General features: G+C 39.3%; 1 protein-coding gene across 1 annotated transcript; it reads left to right on the top strand.

Moving 5' to 3' along the window:
• The first annotated feature begins 13,802 nt into the window (after positions 1-13,802).
• LOC130293258 (indolethylamine N-methyltransferase-like) lies at positions 13,803-18,271 on the top strand. The gene is made up of 3 exons (XM_056541759.1): positions 13,803-13,953; positions 16,837-17,044; positions 17,848-18,271. Exons 1-3 carry the CDS (start codon positions 13,803-13,805, stop codon positions 18,269-18,271), a joined length of 783 nt encoding a protein of 260 aa, XP_056397734.1.
• Positions 18,272-18,660: the final 389 nt, after the last annotated feature.

Raw genomic sequence — 18,660 nt, 5'->3', positions numbered from 1 at the left:
TCTGATGTAGGAGAGATGGACCCCATCACTGTTTGTGCAGTGCATAGAAAACATCACAGCAGCTAGTTTCCACCTATTCTGGAGCTGAGCTTAGGGAAATGTAACCTCTTAACGACATAGGGCATACCTATACGCCCTACGCCCGATCCTGGTATTTAAAACGGGGTCACGCCTTGACCCCACATCATACCTGGTCGGTCCTGGGACTAAAATGAAAGTGAAAGCTCAGTCGGGCTGATCGGCACTATCGCAATAAAATTGCGATGTCCTGATCATCTAGCACGCGAGCAGAGGTCTCCTTACCTTGCTCCATCACGTCCGATCGGCATTTGATTGCTCCAAGCCTGAGATACAGGCTTAAGCTATCGACCGCCTATAACACTGATCCATGCAAAGCTATGGCTTTGCAGCGATTTGTGTATAAGATCAGTGTGTGCAGTGTTATAGGTCCCTATGGGAGCTATAACACTGCAAAAAAAAAAGTGAAAAAAAAGTTAATAAAGGTCATTTAACCCCTTCCCTAATAAAAGTTTGAATGATTCCCCTTTTCCTATAAAAAAAAACTATGTAAATAAAAATAAACATATGTGGTATCACTGCATGCAGAAATGTCCGAATTAGAAAAATATATCATTAATTAAACCGCACGGTCAATGGCGTACACGCAAAAAAAATTCCAAAGTCCAAAATAGTGCATTTTTGGTCACTTTTTATATCATGAAAAAATAAATAAAAAAGGATCAAAAACTCCGATCAATACAAAAATGGTACCGATAAAAACTTCAGAACATGGCACAAAAAATGAGCCCTCATACTGACCCGTATGCAGAAAGAAAAAAAAAGTTATAGGGGTCAGAAGATGAGAATTTTTAACATATAAATTTTCCTGCATGTAGTTATGAAAAGAAGTACGTCAAAATCAAACCTATATAAGTAGGGGATCATTTTAACCATATGGACCTACAGAATAAAGATAAGGTATAATTTTTACCGGAAAATGCACTGCGAAGAAACAGAAGCCCCCCCAATTTTTTCTTCAATTTTGTCGCACAATGAATTTTTTTTCCATTTCACCATGGATTTTTTTGTAAAATGACTGATGTCACTGCAACATAGAATTGGTGGCATAAAAAATAAGCCATCATATGGAATTTTATGTGCAAAATTTTTATTTTGCACTATGATTTTGCATTATGATGGAATTTTATGTGCCAAATTTTTATTTTGCACTATGATTTTGCATTATGATTTTTAGAAGGTGATGAGGAAAAAATGAAAATGCAAAAACGGAAAAACCCTGTGTCCTTAAGGGGTTAAAAATTACAGATGACACCTGCAGGGTGGTAGCCAATTACAAGTAGTGACCAGAAATATTGTCACTCCGAATCTGTTTCAGTCCTTAATACGAAAGGATTTTTGTATCATGCATATAATGGGATATATTTTATATAAACACCTCCAAGGATCCTTATTCTTTTACCACATGTTATATGTACTAAATGTATTCGGAGCCCCAGTGATTTATGGGTCCTTGCCTTGGACATGTAATAGGGTTGTGACATAGTGTGATTGTCTGGGATACCATAGGAGTCTGCCTTATTGTAATCAAATGCTTTTTTATTGAGATTCTGTTTCCTGTTTGCTTTATAATAATATGTAATAAAGAGAAGCATATTGCATATACTTGTTGGTGTCCTTTATTAGGGTGAAATTGTTATCACTTTCTTGCTCTATAGCCTTGTTGCTTAACCAGTGTGCCTCCAACGGTTTAAAAACTACACCTCCCAGCATACCCAAACAGCCTTCGGCAGTCTCATGTTACGGGTCCTCACTGTGTAGAGCTGTTGTTTTTAAGTGTTATATGGGGCAAAATGTGTGACAGGGTAATATTCAGGTGGTACAGAATGTGGCAGGGTTATATATAGACGGGACAGAATGTTGCAGGGTTATATGTAGAGGGTACAGAATGAGGCAGGGTTATATTCAGCGGGTACAGAATATGGCAGGGTACACATTCTGTGTATCCAGACCGTCTGCTGTTGCCCCTGACTACGAACCTCGCTGCCTGCCCTGACCTTCTGCTATGTCTGACCTCGCCTCCGTCTAGTCCTTGTGTACCGCGCCTGTCTCAGCTGTCAGTGAGGTTGAGTCACTATCGGGTGGAACGACCTGGGGGTTACCTTCTACTGCAAGTCCATCCCGCTTTGCGGCGGGCTCTGGTGAAAACCAGTAACCTATTAGACTCCGTTTCCCTGGTACGGCCCACGCCATCACTTCACTGACACAGTGGATCCACCACCAGTGTCCTCTCCGCATACCAGTCCGGATCCTGACAGCAGGGTTATATTTAGAGGGTACTGAATGTGGCAGGGTTATATTTAGAGGGTACAGAATGAGGCAGGGTTATATTCAGAGGGTACAGAAAATGGCAGGGTTTTATTTAGAGGGTACAGAATGTGGCAGGGTTATATTTTGAGGGTACAGAAAGAGGTAGGGTTATATTTAGAGGGTACAGAATGTGGCAAAGTTATATTCAGAGGGTACAGAATATGGCAGGGTTATGTTTAGAGGGTATATAATGTGGCAGGGTTATATTTAGAGGGTATAGAATGAGGCAGGGTTTTATTCAGAGGGTACAGTATATGGCAGGGTTATATTTAGAGGGTACAGAATGAGGAAGGATTATATTCAGAGGGTACAGAATGTGGCTGGCAGGGTTATATTTAGAGGGTACAGAATGTGGCAAAGTTATATTCAGAGGGTACAGAATATGGCAGGGTTATGTTTAGAGGGTATAGAATGTGGCAGGGTTATATTTAGAGGGTATAGAATGAGGCAGGGTTTTATTCAGAGGGTACAGTATATGGCAGGGTTATATTTAGAGGGTACAGAATGAGGAAGGGTTATATTCAGAGGGTACAGAATGTGTCTGGCAGGGTTATATTTAGAGGGTACAGAATGAGGCAGTGTTATATTCAGAGGGTACAGAATGCTGCAGGGTTATATTCAGAGAGAACAAAATGTGGCAGAGTTATATTCAGAAGGTAACGAATATGGCAGGGTTATATACAGAGGGAACAGAATGTGGTAGGGTTATATTCAGAGGACACAGTGTCTGGCAGTAGGTTTTATTTTTTTATGAGAATGAATCTCAATTAGTTGCTTGAACTAAGTGTTTTCCAACAAAACACATTTATAACATGGCAATGCAATTAGACATTATTATCACACAATCCTAAATGACAACCTACATACACTTATCCTTATGTAGCTACCTAATAACACTATAAACATAATCATCAGCAATTCATCTTTCCAAATATATAAATATCAACAAAAAAAACAGAAGCTAAGCATATACACAGAATGAGCATAAAGTAGTTGTAGTGGAAGTAACAGCTCATATTGCTTTACAGTTATCAAGTGCAATAGTACCAAATGTACAGAATGACCAAGATAATATTTCCATAATGTAATACATTCCAGATTGTTGCCTAGCAATATCATATTTTATACCATTAACCCCTTAATGTCCCATTATATGTATTTATGTCTTAGTAGGCTTATGACTATACAGTATGGACTTGGAATCAGCCCAAAACTTTGGTCAGTAACCAACATCTGAGGTGGCTCCCTACTGGTTATTTAACCATCTAGATGCCCCTGTCAATGTTGACAGCTGCATATAGACGGTAAGAAGCCATGCCAAATTACTTTCTGCAGTCCGATCGGCACCACTCACATTGCAATCACGGGGAGCCATCAATTGTCATGACAGTCAAAAGCCTTGTAAAGGCTTCCAGGGCTGTCATGTCAGATGTGGCAGTTAACTGCAATACATATGTATTTTAGTGAACTGTACAAAAGATGAAGCAATCACATAATTAAATCCAAAGGATAGGGGATAAGATTTCTGATCGCAGGGGGTCCCCCCCGCTGGGGATCTCCCGCGGCAGTGGTCGTGACGTCACACCACACCCCCTTGTGATGTCATGCCACGCCCCCTCCATTCATGTTTTTGGGAGGTGGCATGACAGCCGACATGCCCCCTCCCATAGACATGAATGGAGGGTGAGTGGCATGACATCGCGAGGGGGCATGGCGTGACATCACGATCATGGCCACCCGCTCCAAGCATTCTAAACAAAATGTTCAGAAAGCTGGGGCACGGAACTACCCCTTTAAGGACACATCCCATTTTGGCTTTGAGGACACAGGAAATTTTCATTTTGTTGTTTTAGTTTTTTCCTCCTCTCCTTTTAAGAGCCATGTCTGGGCGTGCTGAGAGTTTGAGCCACACTGCTCTGAAAAACACTGCTTTAACCCCTAATAACCACCAATACACCTTTTTATGATGCTTTGCAGTCATTGCATAATAGAGTGGGCTCACAAGCTGAGCCCTCTCTATATGCGGTGGGTGTCAGAAGTATATAACAGCTGACGTCTGCCTACAACTGCCTTCAGTTCAACCCTCTGCAGGGTGCAATTTAAATTAATTGTAGCATGCAGAGAGTAAACTCACAGGTACTGCACCTGTCAAGGGTCCAATTGCATTGTGGGGGTGCCGATCAATTGAAATAGCAGACAAAAACTTTATGAAGGCCTCCTTGCCTGCCATTGGGAGATCTTATACAGTCTGCCTTAGGCAGATCACAGAATCCACTGACCAATGCAGTGCAAAAGCATTGCATTGATCAATGTAAACACTCTAATGATTGCTTCTAAAAAAAAGTATAAAAGAGATCAGAAGAGATCCAAAGACAAAGCTGGGGTCACAAAAACCAGGTAAGGGTGGGTTCACACTACGATTTTACAGTGTACGGGAAATGGATCAAATGGTGACTCTGGTTGGCTAATTTTTGTGACAGGACCTAAAACCGCGGCATTCCACAGGTTTGGATCTGGTCACAAAACCGGATACGGGTCAAAAATATGTCGACTGGAGTCACCGTTTGACTCTGGTCTGCTCATTGAAATTAATTACATACGGGCCGGGTCCAGCTGGGATACAGGAGTGCCCGGTTTTCGAACCGCCCAGCCGGATCCAGTTCCCATACAGTAAAATCGGAGTGTGAACCCAGCCTAATCAAGATGAATGCAGATGTAGGGTATAAATGCTAGCTACTGGAAAAAAAAAGTTCTTTCACAGGCAAGGTGTATTAGCACACTGTAGGCTTATATAGGCAGCTGGGCAGGTGTGGTCACACAATGTATCTAATTGGCTAAAGAAACAGAACCACAGATAGTCCAGGGCATCGACACAGCAACTTCAAGCTAAGCCAGATACTAGAAAAGTTTAACCCTTCAGACCTAACTGACATGAGTCATTACATAGGGCTCTTAGAAAATAAAGAGTTACAAACATGACAAAGATCTATGAAGGAAAGGGTTTAACAATAAACTGAATTATTTATTCAAAGATTATTAAAGTTCCATGTGAGCTATAATACACATGACCCTATGAGTGACTCCTGGAGATAATATCTCATGATGTGATAAGTAAATATAAATATCATGCTATGTAAATGGATTCCTGGTAAATATATAAAGACCTTGAGCTCCGCTGTAGAGATAGTCGCCTGTCTGTGATTACACAATGGCTCCCAGCTCCCAGAAGATTTATCATGTACATGGTCATAATTCCAGACAACATCTGGAGGATTACTTGTCAGAAAATTCTAAAATGATCTTTGGAGAAGATTCCTTGATATTTCCCATTGAAAATCTTGCAAAAACTTTCACAATCTGTATGATTCTTGGCTTTTTTTTTTTTTGTGTGTCGTTCCTTTTAAGGGATTTTTTTAACACTTTTATCATAGAACAATTTTCATCCTTACATCCTTTTATCCTTAGTTGTTTGAAACAACATCAAATTAGTTGATTTTTATCAATTGTAAATAACTAAATGCATAGTGGGCAAACATGCTTTTTGGGAAGTGAATGATCAAAGAAAAGAACCACTTTTGCCCCCTGTAATCTGCAGTACCTTGTGTGCTGGGAAAAGTACACCCCCCCTCCTTTTGGTAGTTTTCATATTTTCTTACATTACAACTGGAATTATTCTGTTAGAATCCTCTGTGCTTAGTGTAAGTTAGGCTGTGCTTACTCCACGTTTTTGCAATACAGTTCCCGTATCAGGTTTTTGATGAAAAACGGATTCCTCTGTATCAAACGGACTAAACTGTATCAAAACATGTGTACAAATTTTAACCCGTATAAAGTTTGAAAAATTATATCCGGTTGCATCCGTTTTTAAGTATAAGTTTTTAACTTTTCACTCCATTATAAATAAAGTTTCACTTGTTTAATTGAAATTCCAAGAAAAAAAACCTGTGCAAAGTAAAAAACCGTAAGGTGCAAACCGGATGGAACCGTACGCACATACGGTTCTGTACAGTTCCCATTGACTCCCATGTTAGAAAAAAATTTTTTGGGGGGTACAGGAAAAAAACTGACAAAACCGTACAAGACGCAAAACGGATGCAACCGGATGCATCGTTTGGCATAATGGAGAGTCCATGGAGAGTGAATGCATACGGTCTTCAATACGGTTCTGTACGGTTTTCACATTGAAAACGTATACAGGAACTGTATTGCAAAAACATTGTGTGAATGCACCCTTACTATGGGATTTTACATGTTCATATGGGACATATCCATGTCATATTTAAATTTTGTTACATGAATACTAAATTAGTTATGTAACAATACTGTCTAGGGGAGTTACATACTGCCATACTGCCATACTGTATTCAGAATCTCAGCCACGTACAGTCACTGTAACCTGGTCAGACAGGGACAGGGCTTCTCATTCTTGAGATAGGTGTTGGCCCCAGAGATGGGACACACATCTATAACACATATATGGCATTTCCTGTGGATGTGCAATAAATGGTTAAGATGTGACTTCCCAGATTAATGCAAAAAAATGTAACCCCTATAGAACAGAACTATTTGTACTGTTTTTCCTCTTTCTGTGTATTGCTGTATTAAAAAACAATGATTACGTATTTTATAGAAGTAATATAGATATAAGTTATTATTTATTTACAATATCTAAAAGGTTAACCCCTTAAGGACTCAGCCCATTTGGGCCTTAAGGACACAGACAATTTTATTTTTACGTTTTAGTTTTTCCGTCCTCGCCTTCAAAAAATCATAGCTCTTTTATATTTTCATGCACAGACTGGTATGAGGGCTTGTTTTTTGCGCGACCAGTTGTCCATTGTAATGCCATCACTCACTTTACCATAAAATGTATGGTGCAACCAAAAAAATACTATTTGTGTGGTGAAATTAAAAAGAAAACCGCAATTTTGCAAATTTTGGAAGGTTTCGTTTTCACGCTGTACAATTTATGGTAAAAATTACATGTGTTCTTTATTCTTTGGGTCAATACGATTAAAATGATACACATGAGAACATACTTTTCTATTACTGTTGCCCTTAAAAAAAATCGCAAACTTTTTAACCAAATTAGTACGTTTAAAATCCCCCTATTTTGAAGACCTATAACTTTTTCCTTTTCCAGTATAAGCGGCGGTATGAGGGCTCATTGTTTGCGCCGTGATCTGTACTTTTTATTGATACAATATTTGCTTATATAAAACTTTTTATCCATTTTTTATAAAAAAAAATGTAATAAAATGTTCTAAAAAAGCAGCTATTTTGGACTTTTTTTTTACATTCACGCCGTTCACCATACGGTATCATTAATATTTTATTTTAATAGTTCAGATATTTACGCACACGGTGATACCAAATATGTATATAAAATATTTTTTAACACTTTTTGGGGTTAAAATAGGGATAATGGGACAATTTACGTTTTTTATTGGGGGAGGGGGTTTTTCAAATTTTTTTAAACTTTTTTACTTTTATTTTTACACTTTTATAGTCCCCATAGGGGACTATTTATAGCAATCACTCGATTGCTAATACTGTTCAGTGTTATGTATAAGACATAGCACTGATCAGGGTGATCGGTCATCTTCTGCTCTGTTATGCAGGAAGGCAGATCAGAGCAGAAGACGCCGGGAAGGCAGTGGAGCCAACCTCCGTCTGCCGTGCTGGATGATCGGATCGCTGCAGCAGCGCTGCGGGCGATCCGATCATCCAATTTAATGACCCTGATGCTGCAGATGCCGTGATCTGTATTGATCACGGCATCTGAGGGGTTAATGGTGGACATCCGCAGGATCGCGGATGTCCGCCATTACGGGCGGGTCCCTGGCTGCGATCAGCAGTCGGGACCTGCCGCGCATGATATGGGCATTGCTCCGATGCTCGCGGTTATGCTTAGGACGGAAATGTACGTCCTGGTGCGTTAAGTACCACCTCACCAGGACGTACATTTACGTCCTGCATCGTTAAGGGGTTAAGGACTTAGGAAGTTTTCATGTTTGCATTTTCTCTTTTTTCCTCCTCTCCTTTTAGGATCCGTAACTTTTTCATTTTTCTACCTACATACCCCTATGAGAGCTTGTTTTTTGCCCGACCATTTGTACTTTGTATTGACATTTTACATTTTAACAGTAGATATATAGCAAAACAAAAAAAATATTTTTTGTGTGTAGAAATTTATAAGAAAACAGCAATTTTGCAACTTTAGATTTTTATGCAGTGCAATTTATGGTAAGAATTATAAATTTTCTTTATTCTGTAGGTTAATGTGATCAAAACCATACCCAATTTATATAGTTTTTCTATTACTGTACTACTTAAAAAAAAAAAAATGCTAACTTCTCTTAACAAAATTGGTATGCATAAAATTGTCCTTTTCTGACCCCTATAACTTTTTTATTTTTCCATATACAGGGACGTATGAGGGTCATATTGTGCGCTGTGATCTGTAGTTTTTATCTGTACCATTTTTGTTTTGATGGGACTTTTTGATCGCTTTTTATGAAAATTTTTCCGTTTACCATTCGGGATCATAAACATTATATTTTAATAGGTTGGACATTTATGCATGCGACGATACCAAATATGTTGATTTTCTTTTTTTTTTGTAAAATGGGATGAGAATGGTAATTAAAAAATGTTTTATTAGGGAAGGGGGTTTTATATAATTGTAGAGACTTTTTTCCTTTTTTTTTTTACATTTTTTAAGACTCTATAAGAACTTTGATATGCATCATTAGATAGCATTTTCTTTATAATGCTATGCCTATGGCATAGCATTGTACAGTATAATCGGCTATCCACTGATCTAGCCTGAATCCTCGATCGGCATCAGGAGGCAAGTAAGGGTACCCTCTCCCACCATTTTAGCTCATAGAACCCCCAAGATCACATTGCGGGGGTTCCATGAGCTCCACTGAGCTACCAGCAAGTTTCATTTTCACGTTAGATGTCATGATCGGCATTGATCACGACGTCTAAAGGGTTAAATGCTGCTGCCCAGCATAAGCCGACACTTACTATACTGAAGCAAATGCCGCTCCAGCGCTCGCTTCAAAGCCACTTAAGGGGGAAAGGCCAATCTGTACCCCCTGGTCCCTTTACTGGGGTTTGAAGCTTGCTCACGAGCTGAGCACGCTTCAAACCCAGTGGGTCCCGACTGCTATCAGCAGCCAGGACCCAGGGGTAATTCCGGGTAATTGCGGCATCTAAAACTAAAGTAAAAGCATCCCAACAGCTTATCAGTGTCCCGCGATCTCTCGATCAGCTGAGAGGATGGCAGGAGGGTCCTTACCTGCCTCCTCACCGTCCAATCGGTGGTCTGATGCTTCTAGCCAGCCATGCTGGCTGGACCACCAGAGCACCGATAACACTGATGAATGCTATGCTCCCCAAAAAATAGTGTTTTAAAAAAGTTTAGAAAATGAATTAACCCCTTTCATAATAAAAGTGTGAATCACTTTTCCCATTTTTTTTATAAAATAATATAATAAAAAAAAAATCATATGTGGTACCGCTGCATGCTTAAATGTCTGAACTATTAAAATATCAGGGTTAGCTAAACCGCACGGTCAATGGCGTACACATAAAAAAAATACCAAAGTCCAAAATTGTGAATTTTTGGTCACTTCATAGACCATAAAAAAATGTATAAAAAGCAATCAAAAAATACAGACCACAGCACAAAAAATGAGCCCTCATATAGCCGCATATACGGAAAAATTAAAAAGTTATAGGGGGTCAGAACATGACAATTCTAAACATGGGGGGGATTTTAGAGAGCTGGGTCAATCACTGGCCTCAGTGGTCTCTACGGCTGGGTTCACATATGTACGGCATCCGGCATAGGTGAACTCAGCCTAGTTCTCAACGCAACTGATGCCATAATTGATGAAAACGTGCATCAGTTGTCATCAGTTGTATGGCATCTGGCTTCCATTTTTTCTGGATGCTGGCAGCGGAATACAGCATGCTGTGTTCCCCTGTCTGGTGCCGTCCGGCGTGGCCAACTGTCCGGCATCAAAAGTGGGATGCTGAATGATAGTGAACTCTCCCAATCAAATAAATAGGATCAGTTCTAGCATCAATTTTCCTCTGGTGCACTCCGGAAGGAAACTGTGCAGGATGCCAGACATATGTGAACCCAGCCTGATTCTCTGTACAGCATACTAGACAATGTAAAGAAAATCTCCCGAATTGTTAGTCGAGGATGACTTTGTTAAACAGAAGCTTTGTTTATCATTTCTATTGGCACATAAAGTGTCAGATGACTGCATGATGTCTCTTTATACATTTTATTATTTACTACTTCAAATATTTTATAAACCATGCACATAACTAGTTTTACTCATTTTGTCATTTTGTCGTTAAGGGAACCAGTCATGATATTTTACCATATATAACACATGCAAATTTTCAGAGAGAAGGGGAGAGAAGGGGCAGTGGCGCCGATAGCAGGGGGAGAGAAGCGGCGGCAGCAGGGCTCTAGACCCCAGGAAAGGCAGGGGGAGAGAAGCGGGCAGCAACAGCCTCTCACCCCCTGCCTTTCCTGGGGGCTTCTGCGGGGTCAGAAACAGTGTATCGAGGTATACACATGCACACACACGCACCCTCATTTTACCAAGGATATTTGGGTAAAAAAATGTTTTTACCCAAATATCCTTGGTAAAATGAAGGTGCGTGTTATAGGCCGGTGCGTGGTATACCCCGATAAATACGGTAGTTATAATTTTTTTTATGTAGTAAATTAGATAAAACCTACATAAATTGGGTATCCTTGTGACCGTATGGGCCTACAGAATAAATATAAGGTGTCATTTTTACCGGAAAAGTGCACTGCGTAGAAAAAGAAGACGCAAATAGTGTTGAGCGGCATAGGCCATATTCGAATTTGAGAATATTCGTGAATATATGGACGAATATTAGTCATATATTCGCTAAATTTGCATATTCGTAATATTCACGTTTTATTTTCGCATAAGCGAAAATTCGCGTATGCGAAAATAAACATATGCGAAAATTAGCATATACCAAAATTAGCACAAGGGAAAATTCGCATATGCGAAAATAAAACAGTAGTATTAGAGCCTTCTTTACACCACACAAGCTGGAAGCAGAGAGGGATGATCACTGTGATGTGCACTGTGGAAAAAAAAAAACGAATATTTGTAATTACGAATATATAGTGCTATACTCGCGAATATTCGCGAATTCGCGAATATGCGATATTTGCGAATAAAATTCGCATTGCGAATATTCGCGAGCAACACTAGACGCAAAGTTTACAAAATGGCGGGTTTTTTTTGTTTTGTCTTTCACCCCACAAATAAGTTTTTTTTTGTTTTGCCGCAAATTATGTTATAAAATAAGTGATTTCATTACAAATTACTATTGGTGACACAAAAAAACAAGCCTATATATGGGTCTGTAGGTGCAAAATCAAAAAACGTGAGGAAAACGTGAAAGTGCAAAAAGGAAAATTGGCCAAAATGGGTCCTTAAGGGGTTAAACACATAACATGTTTTATTATTCAGACAATTTTTCTGCAGGTAATATTAAATAACTGACCTCAGCAATGGTCGCTTGGTTCATCATCTATATTCAGCCTGTGATTTTTTCCAACACATCATAATACTGAAGGTCAGTGACAGATGCATCATGGAGCTGAAGAGATGGCTGGACACACGGACAGGAGCATTCGATTGGGGACATGTCACAAAACTTCATGGAGAGATAGAAGGGGACAAGTGAAGTATTTGTCCAATTTTTTTAGGAAATCTGTCATTGTTGCTTCTAAACCAGACATATGATGTCAGATCTAGGAAATGTTTAGGCAGCATGTCTCCTACCAACTTTTGCAGTGCTAGAACATTTAATATCAAATCTTCAAAGTCTATAAAAAACCTACATGAATCTACTTAGATCAATACTTTTACTCATATTGGCCTGTGCCGTCACGATACTCCGGCCCCTGTATCATGAGTCATCATGCACGGAGCAAACTTAGCTCCGTGCAGTGATGACTCGGTGGGCTGCAGGAGAGATTGCGGGGGTCCCCAGCAGCAGGGAGACACTGCCAAAAGGGTCTGTTCACGTTATACAAAACGTACAATGTGAAAACCCCTGGCTCCCGTCTGTAGCCCACCCCCTAATCACTAGGGACAGAGCTACACGGACCAGCAGGATGAGGTAAGCTTCTGTATCCAATATATACAGCCATCTATTGGATGCCGCCCAAAGGGTTAACCAACAGGTCTGAGTTAATTCTTTCCTTGCTGGGCTGGTGCTTAGTGCACAATCCAGCAAGGGGTTAAGTGAACCAGCGATGTGTATACTGTATAGACATCACAGGTTCACTGTAAATTCTTGCTGGGCAGTAGATATACAAGGTATATCTACTGCCCAGCATCAGCTGTGCTCCCGGCTGTTCAGCTGCAGGCACAGCTGAGTCCCGATCTCTGTAGGGACAGTTTCCAGTGCAACAATATGCTGTGCTGGAAACTGTATGGCTGCAGAGTAGCTGTATGGCTGCATTACTAGTGATGTATAGCATCCCTACTTCCCTCCAATTATGCTGAAACTAAAAAAAAAAATTTTCTTTACCCCTTAAGGACACAGGGCCTACAGAATTGTGTATTTTTGGTCACTTCATATACCCTAAAAAAAATTATAAAAAGTTCCATCAAAACAAAAATAAAAACTTCAAATAACGGCACAAAAATTAATCCTCACACATCCCGGTATATGAAAAAATAAACAAATTATAGGGGTCAGAAGAGGACAATTTTAAACATACAAATGTTTGCACAAAAAGTTACAATTGTTTAAAAGAAGCAAAACAAAAACCTATATAAATTGGATATTGTTGTAATTGTATGGGCCTACTGAATACAGATGTTATCAATTTTGCCTCACAAATAAATATATAGATTTTTTTGTCGTTGTTGTTTCACTGTAGATTTTGAGGGGTAATTATTATTTTTATCACAAAGTAAAATTGGTAGCGCATAAAACAAGCCCTCATAGAGGTCTGTAAATGGAAAATTGAAAGCGTTATGATTTTTAGAAGGAGCAGAGATAAAAAAAAAAACGAGTTCTAAAGGGGTTAAAAAGAACGCCATAGCCTCAGCATGCTGCAATTTGGCATAACTGCCAGATCGCAGCATAACGCCGGGTTGTGCGTGTGTGTAGGGGGGTTGTTTGCCCAACAAAAACTAAGTGGAAACTTGGCCATGTACTGTTCTGAAAAGAAATTGCAGAGTGACAAATAGAGAAGCTTCGGGTTTCTTTTCTATTTGTCTCTATGTTTAACTTAAATATTAACAATGCTCTGGTTATTATAAAAAGACCTTGAGCTCCGTTGTAGAGATAGTCACCTGTCCGTGATAGAAGATTAGATGATGGCTTCCACTACCCATAAGATCTATCATGTACACGGCTGTGATTCCAGACAAGCCCTGGAGGATTACTTCTCAGATAAACCTGAAATGGTCTTTGAAGAGGATTCCTTGATATTTCCCATAGAAAATCTTGCAAAAACCTTCACAATAGGTAGGTATCTAGATTTTTCTATGTGTAGTTACTTTATGTTTCACCAATTTTATTAGAGAACAATTCAGTGGAAGAAAATAATCCTTTTTCTCAACATTTCCTTAAAACCTGAAATAATCATGGTAAATAATCAAATGCAAAATGGACAAACTCTTTTGGGGGTTTGAGACACAGTCTCCCGATCCTTTTAACTTAAAGAAACAAAGCTTTGTCATTGAATGACGAAGAATGCAGATGTAGGCAGCTTTGTATTTATCCTCGGGTCATATAGATATTACACTTCTAAAGATGAGATAAGTTATCCTAACCATGGCTCCATCCCTATATGGTCACCCAGATTAAGTATTTAAAGGGGTACTCCGCTGCTCAGTGTTTGGAACGAAATGTTCCAAACGCTGGAGTCAGCATCGGGAGCTCATGACGCCATAGCACCGCCCCTCATGACATCATGCTCTGCCCCCTCAATGCAAGTCTATGGGAGGGGGCGTGACAGCCGTCACGCCCCCTCCCATAGACATGCATTGAGGAGGTGGGGTGTGACATCATTAGGGGGCAGGGCTAGGACATCACAAGCTCTTGGCGCCGACTCCAGCGTTCGGAACAGTTTGTTCCAAACGCTGAGCAGCGGAGTACCCCTATAAGCATTTTTTTCTTCTTCTATAATCATAAGAAATTTGTTGAGGATAATGAAAGAAAACTCATAAAATTTTGATAATGGAGGAAATTACCTTTAAATTATCTGGCAATTTGCGGTTTATTACATTTGTGAGGCACATATTAAACCAATTTGCAAATCTTACCTGTTTAAAAATGTTTTCTCTTATAGCATGCAGCATAGCACACTCTACCAGTCTCCACAGTATAGGGAATAAGTGTCTGATGAGTCGGTCTCCATAAGACAAGATGCAAGACTACAGTATATAGAGAATGTAAGGAGCATGTGCTGACCGAAGCAGGGAGATTTGGGGCACTGATTTGGAAATTGTAGAAGGTCCCAAATCCTAAAGACACTTATCCCCTTATCCTGTAGATAATTTGTTAAATGCTGGTGTTACCCTTCAATATTATTATACTTATGTGCTTGTTACCTTTCCACCCTTATCTTGTATTTGCTGTGGGTCATTTTCCATACAGTACTGATGCTGCCGCTCCTGCTGGTCCTGTCCACTCGTACATCTTTGCGTTGTCCAAAGGAGGACACTACTACTGTGTGGTGCACTAATACTAATTACAAAAATTTGGTGTGTTTGGGTGCCCATTGGGGGTAGCTAATCTAATACATTATACCAGTAACAGTATGGAGATAATAGTTTTATGTTTGTGTGTTATATGTGTGTGTGACTATGTTTGTGTATGTATGTGTAACTATGTGTGTGTTTGTGTGTATGTTTTTATATGTGTGTGTGTAAGTTTGTGTGTCTGTGTGTGTACATGTGTGTGCATGTATTTGTAACTATGTGTGTGTATGTATGTGTAACTATGTGTGTGTATGTGTGTCTGCATGTCTATTTGTCTATGTATGTGTGTATGTTTTTACATGTGTGCTTAAGTTTGTGTGTTTGTGTGTGTACATGTGTGTGTATGTGTGAATGTATGTCTGTTTGTCTATGCATGTGTGCATGTTTTTATATGTGTGTATGTATGTCTGTCTATGCATGTGTGCATGTTTTTATATGTGTGTGTATGTATGTGTTTGTCTATGCATGTGTGCATGTTTTTATATGTGTGTGTATGTATGTCTGTTTGTCTATGTATGTGTGTATGTTTTTACATATGTGTGTAAGTTTCTGTGTGTGTGTGTGTGTGTATGTATGTATGTGTATATGTGTGATGTGTGTGTGTTTGTATAGTTTTCTTTTGGGCCTGTGCTCCTGAAAACTGTAGCAATGTCCTCAGAGTTTCTGGAGATCATCTTCAATATTGTTGGTTTATATTTCTGCCTTTGTTCCTACCCTTTGAATTTTGTCACACTATGGCCCAGGTGTATCAATCTGTCTCAGGCACATAACAACCAATTACAGCTCATCTTTCATTGTACCAGAGACATTTGAGAAATAAAAACTGCTTCTGACTTTTGTTTCAGACGGACTAATACATCTGGGCCATTGAATGTCTAAAACTGGTCCTACAACTGGGGGACACTGTCAGGGGGGATTTCTAACAAGAAAGGATTCTTCAAAGTGGAGAAATTCTTCAATGTGGTTTTCCGGTGGAAAACAAAGGGGTACTTTCATGGAAAACAATTCATTTTTTTAAATCAACTGGTGCCAGAGAGTTTAACAGATTTGTAAATTACCTCTATTTAAAAATCTCATTCCTTCCAGTACTTATCAGCTGCTGTATACTACAGAGGAAGTTATTTTCTTTTTTGAATGTCTTTTCTGTCTAACCACAGTGCTCTCTGCTGATACCTCTGTCCATGTCAGGAACTGTCCAGAGCAGGAGAAGTTTGCTATGGGGATTTGCTCCTGCTCTGGGCAGTTCCTGACATGGACAGAGGTATCAGCAGAGAGCACTGTGGTCAGACAGAAAATAAATCCGTAAAGAACTTCCTGTGGAGCATACAGCAGCTGATAAACACTGGAAGGTTTACGATTTTTAAGTAGAAGTCATTTACAAATCTTGTTAACTTTCTGGCACCAATTGATTTAAAGAAAAAATAATGTTTTCCACAGGAGTACCCCTTTAAGAATTATTATGCAACCAAACCTAACCCTTATAGACCTGAAAAATTTTATGTTTTTCCTATTTCGGGGTATTGGGATACTGATGGTTATGAACTGTGTATTTTGATGGGAGAGATACAGACATAAGGTCATTATTTATCTACCATATCTATAACTGTTTAACATATCACACTTAAATATTTGAAAAAAATTACAGGTCATATTAAAGGAGATGTCCTCATTGACCTCAGCTTTGGTTCCTTTGTCCATCAACTCTATGCAGCCTGTGAGTGTTTCAAACACATCATAGTGCTAAAGGTCAGTGACAGATGCATCATGGAGCTGAAGAGATGGCTGGACACACGGACAGGAGCATTCAATTGGGGACATGCTGCAAAACTTCATGGAGAGATACAAGGGAACAGGTAAAGTTTTTGTTTACATTTTTGAGGAAACCTTCTGTCATTGTTGCTGTTGTACAATATTTGTCCAGTATTTGTTCAAGCTTTTAGGAAAATTTAGTGTCCTTATATTTCTTTATATGGGCTGTAGTATACAGCTCCACCCCAGCTAATTCACACACCTGTGCAACAGACCTGCCGGCGCCGCTCCAGTTTCAAAGCAGAATTCACCCTTGAGAAATGTCCGGCACCAGGAAGTGGAATAAAACTTTCTTGCTTTTATTTATTATCGAAGTATATCACAGGATGATACAGGTACAAAAGTGATGATTCTCCAATGTGTTTCCACGCAGTAATGCATGACTAAGCGCATTATTTGTGAAACGCGTCAGAGAATCATGACTTTTGTACCTGTATCGTCCTGTGGTATACTAAAGCAAGAAAGTTTTATTCCACTTCCTGGTGCTGGACATTTCTCGAGTGTATGTTTCTTTATTTTTACATGAGACATCTTTAAAATCTTTAAAATGTTTAGGAATTATATCTTCTACCTATAGTATTCATTCAATCCTAGTCTATTCCAGATCACATTTTAAAGTCAAAAGAAAACTCTACATGTATCTAGTCAGACAAATAATCTTATCCATAGGATCCTGTATAATAATGGGCACTGCTAGAAGGTCACAGTATAAGCTTGACACCTTGTACACCTGAATTTGTGGAATTTAACTCTCTATATTACTGCTGGAAGCCAATAACCCAGGACTATTTATGGAACCTTCATGTCAATAAATCTATCAATTTTAAATTTTTCCTATTTCTTATAGCAAACAATCTCAGGATCATGAAAGTAAAGTGAGATTTGGTGTTCAACATGTTATGAAATTTGACCTTGAGAAAGAAAATATGACGGATCCGATAGTCTTACCACCAGCAGATTGTATCATCAGCGCTTGGCTCCTAAATGCTATCTGCAAAGATCAAGATGATTTCATGAGATTTATCAGGAAGTTCTCTAAGTTGCTGAAAACTGGAGGCCACCTTATATTTATTGGGTGTTTAGATATGACATATTACATGGTCGGAAACAATAAGCTCCATTCTTTCAAATATGATGAGGATTTTGCCAGGAAAGCTCTAGTTAGAGAAGGTTTTGTTATTGATTCCTGTGTAACTAAGAAGGCATCAAGAGTTAGTGACCATATTGACTATAAGGGTGTAATATTCATTGTAGCTCACAAGGAGAAATAGGCCTGAGTAGAAACTAACTATTTTAAGTGGTACTCCAAATTTTAAAAATATATTCCCCATCCCCAGGATAGAGGATAAATGTCTGATCTCAGGAGGGGGGATGGTCCTACCTCTGGCACCCACTTCTCGTGATCTCAGAAACAGGGCCCCAAAGCACCCCTCGAAATGCTCCAGTCCTATCCTTTTCAGACAGACTTATCTCTGCAGTCATGGCCAACTGAGCCAATCACCAACTGAGGCGGGACACCGCTGTGTCAGTGATTTGCTGAGTGGGTCATCACTGTCACGACAAGTCCGGCTCAGAAGTAGTGGCCAAATCAATCATTGATAGGATGACCCACAAGAATGTGATGGAGGAGATTATATATTTTTTTAATTATTTTCATTTT

The sequence above is a fragment of the Hyla sarda genome, chromosome 10 (assembly GCF_029499605.1).
Source record: "Hyla sarda isolate aHylSar1 chromosome 10, aHylSar1.hap1, whole genome shotgun sequence".
Taxonomy (NCBI): Eukaryota; Metazoa; Chordata; class Amphibia; order Anura; family Hylidae; genus Hyla; species Hyla sarda.
Note: the sequence above shows the minus strand (reverse complement) of the source record. Positions and strands in the feature narration are given on the sequence as shown.

Coding starts and splice junctions, on each gene's coding strand:
- LOC130293258 (XM_056541759.1), top strand. CDS start 13,803: ATGGCTTCCACTACCCATAAGATCTATCATGTACACGGCTGTGATTCC. Junction 13,954..16,836: donor TGCAAAAACCTTCACAATAG/GTAGGTATCTAG, acceptor AAAAAATTACAG/GTCATATTAAAGGAGATGTC. Junction 17,045..17,847: donor GGAGAGATACAAGGGAACAG/GTAAAGTTTTTG, acceptor TATTTCTTATAG/CAAACAATCTCAGGATCATG.